At 36.7% G+C, this 9,696-nt stretch overlaps 1 protein-coding gene across 2 annotated transcripts; it reads left to right on the top strand.

Annotated features, from left to right (window-relative positions):
- Window positions 1-3,320, top strand: LOC105454717 (leucine-rich repeats and immunoglobulin-like domains protein 3). Of its 2 annotated transcripts, none has more exons than XM_011697549.1 (2): window positions 1-163; window positions 1,220-3,320. In XM_011697549.1, the coding sequence occupies exon 2, from the start codon at window positions 1,234-1,236 to the stop codon at window positions 3,133-3,135; it is 1,902 nt and encodes a 633-aa protein (XP_011695851.1). In that variant the 5' UTR covers window positions 1-163; window positions 1,220-1,233; the 3' UTR covers window positions 3,136-3,320. The 2 variants fall into 2 exon arrangements, with proteins under 2 accessions (XP_011695851.1, XP_011695852.1); XM_011697550.1 differs by having other exon boundaries at window positions 1,230-3,320.
- Window positions 3,321-9,696: the final 6,376 nt, after the last annotated feature.

Here is a 9,696-nt window from a genome sequence, read left to right on the forward strand (position 1 = left end):
CTTGCAAGACCTGTTTTCGTGATTACCTCGTCCTGAGGAATCTCGCCACGCGTTGTCCGCCAGGAATAGAAACGCAGGCAGTCTTTGTCTGTCTGCGTCCGAAGGCACAGGAGGAATCTTCAGCGAAACTTCCGTGGCTTTCTGTGGCTTAGCCGATTGATCGGTAAGTGGAACATGTTCTTACGCGAATGTTCTATAACGACGTGATTCACGTTAACTGAAGTTTCCACGATGCATTAACCACAAAAAGAACAACGGCGACTGTTGCACGAAGAGTTTAAAGAGTAAAAACGGAGTGTCCGCAATTTATATAGAGGTCACTTTAGAGTGTAATTTTGTATTTAAAATAGATCCCTAATGTAATTTCAAGTTTATAATGAGCTTTAAGTGTTAACACGATTTTATGTGTTTAAAATAAACCTTGAAGAAGATGATCTATTTTCGCGCTTCAATTTTTTGTACGCTATAACTTCGCTATAACTTGAATCTTGTAATCTTGATGGATTGGTAACATTCTTGCAAAATTGTAATTTGTATTAGTAATGTCGGGAATTGCTTATCGACGTCATTGGAATGCTTGCTCTTCCGGAAATTATCGGAAAATATCACGAATTATGTAATTTATGCATCCCGAGTCGCGCAACCGGTTTTCTTTAACATCTGACATAAGTTTCGGAGAATAATCTGAGGCGTCGTTTATCACGATCGTTGTAATTATGATCGTACGCGAGAGTCGTCTATCATGAGGAGTGTCGCAAAATAGTCCCAAGAGAACCGTGGGATTCTTTGATGAGTCTACCGTAGAATTTCTTGGGCTATCAGTGTGGAGTCCTAATCAACGTCTTGAAGTTTCTCACATATTATCGTGATTATAACAGGATAAAACTAAAGCTAATATATTTAACGAGTACTGAATACTTTTTAATTATCATATAGCTTCCGTTTATTCTGAAAAAAGATAAAAAAAGATTTGAAAATAATGAAATTGCAAAGGTAACACTTGAATTATCTTTATCTACTCTTTGTGCGTGCGTAAATTATCACTAATATATATATATATGCTCTATTAAAATATTAATATTAACAACATATGTATCATTTTTAGAATTTGTATGATTCAGTTACCATTATTATTAAGTTATTGACATTGTAAACATGAATTAATATCTAATAGTATTAAAACGTGAGAATTTTCAGTTTGTAGAAAAAAATTTATTAGTTGTTTTTAGGACGATGCTGTCTCTCATCATATGTTTGCTACCTCTAGCGGCAAGCATACCTGTAGAAGTTGGAAACATCAGTGAAACAGAAACATCAAAGAATTTAATCGTAAACATCGATAACGGCGTCCTGAAAGATGTTCGTTTCGTCGGAAATTCCGATCGTACGAAATTGAATTTATCGGGCCTTCCGGGTCTTCACGCACTGGAGAAAAATGCCTTCGACAATGTACTTGACGTGGAGTCTCTCGTACTTGCCAACAATTCGTTAACTTCTCTGCCGGACTTTGTCTTCTCCAATCTGACAAAATTGAAGAGCCTATCGTTATCGAACAATCAAATATCGAATGTCCGAAATCTGTTTATCGGCTTGGAAAATCTGCAGCTGTTGAATATCTCTCGAAACCCTATCAGACACTTTGGAAGAGGCCACCTGTTTGGTCTCACCAAGTCCGTGAAAATTCTCACCGATGGAAATATTCTCTGGAGCATCAGCACAGGCGCATTTGCTAATTCTTTCCTTAAAGATACCGAGGAGGTAAAGCGACTGGCGGCGATGCACGATCAGGAAAAGGAGCACGAAGTGAAGGAGCAGAAAGTCGACAAGACTGAGGTAGCCACGACGAAGCCAGCTGAGGATCAAAAGAGCGTTGAAACTCTTAGCGAGCACACTCGATTGAAAATCTGCAAGTCCGATGGTATCGTGACATCATTGAAGATTCTTCTGAAGGACGAGGAACTCGCTGACGGATGCGTTCAAGTGCCAGTCGATAGCGCGCTGCAAGTAAGTCTCGTCGAGCTGGGCATCAAGGGCTTCCAGGAAGATTGGTATCGACTGCAATCTCTGCCGATCGCTTCGTTGGATCTGTCGAATAATGAAATCACCGAGATCACGAAGGAAACACTGAATAATCTGCCGTCCAGTCTGACATATGTAAACTTCCAGGGGAATAAGATAGGCAGGATCTGGAGTCAGGTGATTGAAAACGATCACCTGCGTGTGCTCAACTTGAGGAACAATTTGATCGAGGATATCGAAGAGAGCGCGTTCACGAAGACGAATCTACGCGAATTGTATCTCACTGGTAATAAGCTGGAGAATCTGAACTTCGTTTCCAGTCTGCCGGATACCCTGACCGTGTTTCTGGCGAACGAAAATCACATAATCTCTATCCCCGACGGTGCGTTCTCCAAGCTCCTCCGTTTGAACTACTTATATCTAGACGATAACAAAATCGAAGAATTGAAGAACGATGTCTTCCAAGGTTTAGAGTCCTTGCTATCATTAACACTGGCAAGGAATGATATGAAGACGATCGAACCGAGAGCTTTCAGAGGCTTGACGACGCTGCACACGCTCGACCTTCGCCACAATTCTATACGTGATCTGCGAAAGGGCACCCTTGCCGAGTTGACTGGTCTGAAGCAATTGAATCTTGCCAATAACAAGATAGCCAAGGCCACATTTACTGATCTAGCGCAATCCGTCGACTCCCTGCATCTCGATTATAATGACATCGATATTCTCGAGGAGGGTAATTTCGTTCAAACTCCGACATCCACTTTATCTTTGACCGGAAACAGAATCTCTAGTATACAGCGCGGTGCCTTCAACCTGCCTACTCTGAGGGATCTGTATTTGAACAACAACACTCTGACGACCATCGAGGGTGATAGCTATGAAGGCTTGAATCGGTTAAGGCGTCTCTGGCTCTCAGAAAATAAAATATCCGAGATTCGTAAGGGCGCTTGCAAAAATTTAGGAAGTCTTTATATTTTAGACATATCCAAGAATCCCTTCCAGAAGCTGGAAAACGGCGCTCTTCATGGTCTTAATACTGCCTTTGGCACCAGCTTGTACATCTACGAGAACAATCTGAAGGAGATACAAGGCGGAATTTTCGACGATGTTTAAAACCCTCTCCTTTTGATTTAAAACTTTTACAAGCATATTTCTTCTATTGAATATTCTTGAAAAATGGCATTAATAATTATGAGCGTTTAGTAGACTCATGAATATTTGTAGAAAATTTAATTCTGCTAAATTACATGATAAATAAACTGTCATTTGAAATACATATTCATACAGATTTTATAAAAGCGCATTCTTTATTTCATCCAGAAACATTAATCAACGTCATAAAATTGAGACACGTACGAAATTTTTAATACTATTTATATTTGAGCGTATCAAAATATAGATTTGCTAAATAAATTTCAAAAGATATCTTTATGTACAATTTACAAGACGAGCGAAAACATATTATCGTATCGTAAATATTTTAATGCATATAACTTTTAGGCCAAAAGATTGTTGATATTTTATAAAAATGTTATATATTTTCGAAAAATATTGCTTTTGATGACTTTCACTCATATTTCTCCTAATATGCAATTATTCTCTTGCACGAATTCCGCACTTTCAAGAAAACGAAACCATGAAGTGAAATTACAAATTATCAATCAAGGCATAATTTACGCCATCATTACAAACGATTGTATGTCATTTCTCTTAACATGTATCAATCGAGAGCACCTTCTTCGTGCAATCGCTCGACGGGGAACCGTTTATAATCGTGTTAATATTCACCCGAGAAAGGTAAACGGACAGAACAATTTTCGCAAAAGTGATCGACGATTCGCTTTCACTGAACGTGCCTGTAAATCCGCACGTGTAAAATTGCAATAATAATAATAATAATAATAATAATAATAATAATAAAATCCGTCTATACGTGATGAAGCGTGCAACTTGCAACTGGCTGGCCTTGACTTTCACGCGAAACCTTTCGACTTCCAAGTCCGTCAGACTCTTGAGACCCGTTTGAAGGTCGGTACGCTGTTAGACATTTTTTCCATTTTTTTTCCACTTTGATCGACTAACGGTATATCGCGGCGTTGTATAAGCAGATTGAGTAATAGAACGTCTTCGTGACGGGGAATTGAGATTTGGCCAAAAGATGATTTTGACCGTTTAAATCACGCTCGACATTAGTAAAAGGGATACGTCATATACACGTATATAAATGTATATGTGTAAATATTAACCAGTTTTAAAATGAAAAGAAAGATACCTTGAGTTTGAACAATTGGTCAAGTACGAGTTAGAAGACCGGTTTAAGTGGGATTTTGAGATACATATACACATGCGTTACACACATATAATGACCTCTGTTATTTTGAGACTGATCGTGAGCCAACAGATTAAAGTCGGTTATAATTTTCAACGAGCTTAGACCTTGACGCTATACTATAATTCCATTGGAACCGGATAATCTCGTTTCACGCCACGTCGATCGTGACAATTATGTGTGACAAAACAGACGGTGTTTCCACCGCAAACCGGAAGACGCTAGTCGGCGTACACGTAATTACGTAACACGTATTCCTCGGGTTTAATTAACTCGCGGATAAACCTTGAGCGCGCGCGCTCGTAAAGCGCAGCGATCTTGCCTTCCTTAAGCAGGCAAGTTCTTCTTCGTGGTGCCCGGCGGTACGATCTGACGAGTCGATTTGTTTAATTGGATCTCGAGGGGCTCGGGTTAGATCCTCGTGCAGATAGGACTCGCGTCTTTGTTGCATTTCTCAGCTGCGATCACACATTTATACGATGATAACCGCGCACGGCTAATTGGCGCGAGCTTAATGACCCTCCGTGGCTTTCTTTCGCAGCCACCTCGGCTTAAAAGCCCGAATCGCGGATATAAAAAGATACATTCGCATCCGGTTTCCTGCTCGAATGAACTGCTGGCTACGATTTCACGGCGACCGCGAGGTCTGCCGAAGAAGCGCTGGTTCTCACATACCGGGTGCTTCCCGTTCCGTAGCGAAGGTCCCGGGCAATTTCGTGGCATTGACATTGAATACTTAGCGTTTATCTCTTCCGGTTTCGGCAACGGTACTATGTAGGATTATCGAACGTTACAGGCTGGTGGTATCGTAATGACAGAATGTCGAGGAATTCCAATTTTGCTTAAAAATTTCGTCTAATCTCGAATTTTCACGAATTGATTTAAGGGTATTATTTTGCATTGAATTATGCATGTGAAACATTGTGTATACCTTAACAATAAGTAATTTTATTATATTGTTATATTCAAATTTAAAGATATAAACATTTCAAAATTTTATAAAATTTCCTTTTTACTGAATAAATATTTATGCCATAATTTACAAAAAAGAAAGAAATGCGTAAAAAGTGTTACAGAAATAAACATAAAATTGGAGATATACAATTTAACGATTCTAATACATTATTAATAATTTTACTGCTTGTGTCAATTTCATTATCAGTAGTGATTATTGATAATTATTCTTTTATTTATGTGAGTATGCGTGCGTGATCATTAAGCATTTCGACGAAATAAAACTTTAAAATAAAAAGGCTATGCAGAAAGCGTAGATACGTAAATTTAACTGCGTGCAGCAGGAAATGCAGAAGTAGAAATTCTGAATGTCGGCCAGTGGATCTTATGTCGGCTGAAAGAAAAAGGGGATGCCGTCGAATCTTTTAAGGTATGTCTTAAGTAGGACAAAGGTACCTTGACTCTCGGGAGAAAGGTCCCGGTGTCTGAAGTTCGTTGGCCTTCGTAGCCGCTGATGGACAATAGCACGTAACAACCAGAAAGCAGTATACGTCCGTTGAATATATTGACTTTGTATTGTTCGTTTTCAGATCGAATGCAGAATCCTAAATGAATGAAGTGGTAATGTAATGTTGCATCATATACGTCGTTTTTCATTTCGAAATATCCAATTTTTTTTTATTTTGATGATAAACGAGCACCGGAAGATTCTGAAACTGTAATTGCCGATATTGATACTATACAGCATTACATGTACAATTTTAATTTATCTTAGAATAGATCATTTTATTTACGATCGACTCATATCGGTGATTGATTAAATAACTTAATTATAGTTACCGATATAAGTACAAAGAATGAGTGTGTTCTATAAAAACAAGGAATTAGGCTACAGATAATGATAACTATAAAGCGTGAGCGCACTGTATGATTGGCTATAATTATTTAGTGTGTAATTAATGCTTTCTAATAATCACGCGGTGAAAGGGACGAGCGCACGGTTTTGTGAATACGTGCGACACAGCATCGTATTATTAAGTATCTGTAACGTGTCCAGATTCTATTATGTAAATCGGAGATAAACGACGTGATATGATACATGACGCGCGCTTATCTTGATATTTGCAAAGTACAAAATCGAAAGGCCGGAGAGTTAACCAACGATATCCGAGAAGACGAACTTTCGATACTTGATTTTTTTTTCTTACTGGCTGTATGTTTCATAACTGTTGTTTATAACCAGTTGACCTGACCTCGATGACCAATGTATCTGCATAAATTCGTCTTCCCATATAGTTCTTTTGCATAAATCCATAAACCGCGCGCTCGCGGAATATTTTACTTAATAGAAAGCGGCGGTCGCTAAGAAATTGTGCGTAATTACCTTCGGGAATCGCTCCGGTATTTTTAACAGCCGCCGGCAAAGAGAGCCTTAGCTGGTACAAGACCGGAAAATTTTTAAGCCGCTTGATTGCTTCTCGTGCCTTCATTTAATCCAACCAGCTGATTATATAATGTAGCCGCGCGAAAATCAACTTGTCTTAGGAATTAAGCACCTTATTAGGTATCAAATATGTCTTGTTACAAAAATTGTTATGTTATTTATTAGCGTGTACTAACGCGTACGTGTCATCAGTAACATCTCTGTTACTATTATATAGATATTGTTCTAAAGCCATTTATAATTTTACAATAGTAGCATATTAACGTGTGCGTAACATAATATATTGGGGGATTAAAACATTTATTCAGTACACTTTGAAAGAACAGGATATTAACAGGACGGAACTAATTTTTTTCTCAGCAAGCTCTAATGCGTTTCATTTGCATATTTCAGGTCAGCATACCGAGTTGATAATTATTAAAATTACATGAAGTCTATATATAGGCGTAAATATTGTTGATTTTGAAACACAGTAAAACACTAACTTAATTAATATATAATAAAAAATAGCAAACGGTTTTTTTTACATTTTTAGATTAATACCGATAATAATGCGATACCTTAAAATAATTCTTAAAAACATGTTTAACTGAAACCGTCAAAATTATCTCGTAATTTTGTCCTCACAAAAATAAAAACGATATAGTAAAGAACAAAAGTACTGAAACTATGATTAAACGGTAGTAAAAATCCAATAAACGGTAGTAAAAAAACAATCATTGAGGATAATCATGTGAATCTTGGTGTCAGAATCGCAATTTCAATTTAATCGCTAATAAATGATCTTTACGTGACAAGACATCTCGCAATCATGTCTGGAGAACCGTGAAAGCGATATGGACGATCGTAATACTCAATTTCCATCGGAAATGTATGTAAATACATGTTTGCTGGCATTCATCAAAAAATGGATTCGAGTAACCATCCGCGCATACATATGTATAAGTTTCTCCAGCAGCGAGTATGTACCTTCTTTAATTGGCGACCTGAATCAGTTCGCTGACTTGATAATCATCCGGCTGGAGGAGAAACATCTCGTGCGTGACACCGATGAGGTGAACCGAAGCCAGCGACCTAATCGCAAAAATTAATAGTCGAACAGACGATTTACCGCTCGTGATGAGCCAATTATACGGCCATGCGTGACCCGCTTTCCAAGGTAATCGTTTAATAACACACCCGCGCAAAGAATTGTTCATCCATGACGTATATACCTATGTAACCGTCGAGCATAGTGCCTTATGTGCGAGATGGTATTTTAGTTTAATAAAAGCAATGCGTATGCAATTTTCTCAATAAAAATCTGCGTGTTAGTCGCGAGTACATTCGCGTGATGTGTGTTTTACTGGGTTTCACAAAGATTACATCAGATCGTACTGCCTCTGTGTTGCGAATGATGATTATATCTGGCGTAAGAATTTTGAATTAAATATTTTGACGTATTTCGTTATGCGGAAAATGTAACATGTTTTAATTGGCGCATCTTAATGTACGGCAAAATCGTATTTTTCGTTTAATGCGACTATCAGACATATGTTATCAAAAAAATTCGAGAACATGAGTTTCGCTTACATGCTTCTTATGCAAAGGAAGACCGGCCCTCTCGCGATCGAGAGCAGCTCCATATACGTGGTGATCCCATAATCCGATATAGATATTTATAAGAACCACTTTCCACTTGCGAGACACGCAAATACACGAGAAACCGCGATTCCGCAAGTCGTATTGACACGATATCCAATGTGTAATCTAAGCCGGTATCGAATTTTGCTGTTACAGAAATACCGGTCGAGTATTTTGCAAGGAACATTTCATATTTAGGATAACGACAGATTCTTTTGACGATAAACAATTGCGCATCACTTTTCTTAGATTATAATTATTATAATTTCAGTTTATGAGAAATATAATATCTGGTTCGAAGTATGTGATAAATTATGCATTGTCCGTCTTTCTTTGTAAAAATATTTTTTTTTAAGAACCGTATTATACATATTATGTTGTATATTTTTAGGCAGCATCTTTACAATAAATTTATTTTATTTAAACAGTTTTAATAATAAGTTTCTTTCACGTAAATATGATTATATAAAATATTTAGTAAAATTAAATTAAAAAATACATAAAGTGTCATCAATTTTGCATCGTCACCTTTTTTGTTTCGTTATTTTGTTGACATGACATTTACAAGACATTTTGTAACAACTTCCACATATTTTTGTTGTGTATGATATCCTAAACAGCAAATATTTTTATTAAATTCTTACGTTTATGTGATTTCAAAATCCAATGTGTCACTTCTTTTATATAATTAACGTTGATAAATAAATCTCATTTTTGTATAATGTCTAGCTATGCAAGAAACCTTTTGTTATTTTCTACTTGATAAAAATAAATTAAAAGTAATCAAATAAACCAAGGAATTAATAAATTTAATATAAAAATAAAAAATAAATGACACACTTTCTATAAGTAACGACTGACTAGCAATAACTTGAGCGATTTGCGAATTTTTATTCGACATTCAACATTGACCTGCATAATTGTGTAGAAAAAGAGTAATGATAATATGTACCATTATATTAAATTGCACGTGTACATGCACATTTGCGTTCTCGAATTAAGGATAAGAAATATCACAATTTCCGCATTCTGAGTAAATGCTCGCAAAACACAAGGTTTCATGGATCATTTTATTAATGCAAAAAAAAAACTCGAGAATGTTGCAAACGTGCTTCTTTGATATTGATAGTTAGGACTTTATGTTTATGTTACCGGTTACGCTACATCAGCAAAAGTTGAAATAAATTGCGACCGCATAGGTGAAGAAACATCCAAAAAATGTAAGAGTAGAAAAAAGAAAGGGTAATAATTTGAGAATGTTATGCAAAGTTTTTCCAAGTTTTTTTCTTTTTTATAACAATTTATTTTTATTTATTATTTCTTA

This window comes from Wasmannia auropunctata, unplaced genomic scaffold (assembly GCF_000956235.1).
Source record: "Wasmannia auropunctata unplaced genomic scaffold, wasmannia.A_1.0 LD335976.1, whole genome shotgun sequence".
Taxonomy (NCBI): domain Eukaryota; kingdom Metazoa; phylum Arthropoda; class Insecta; order Hymenoptera; family Formicidae; genus Wasmannia; species Wasmannia auropunctata.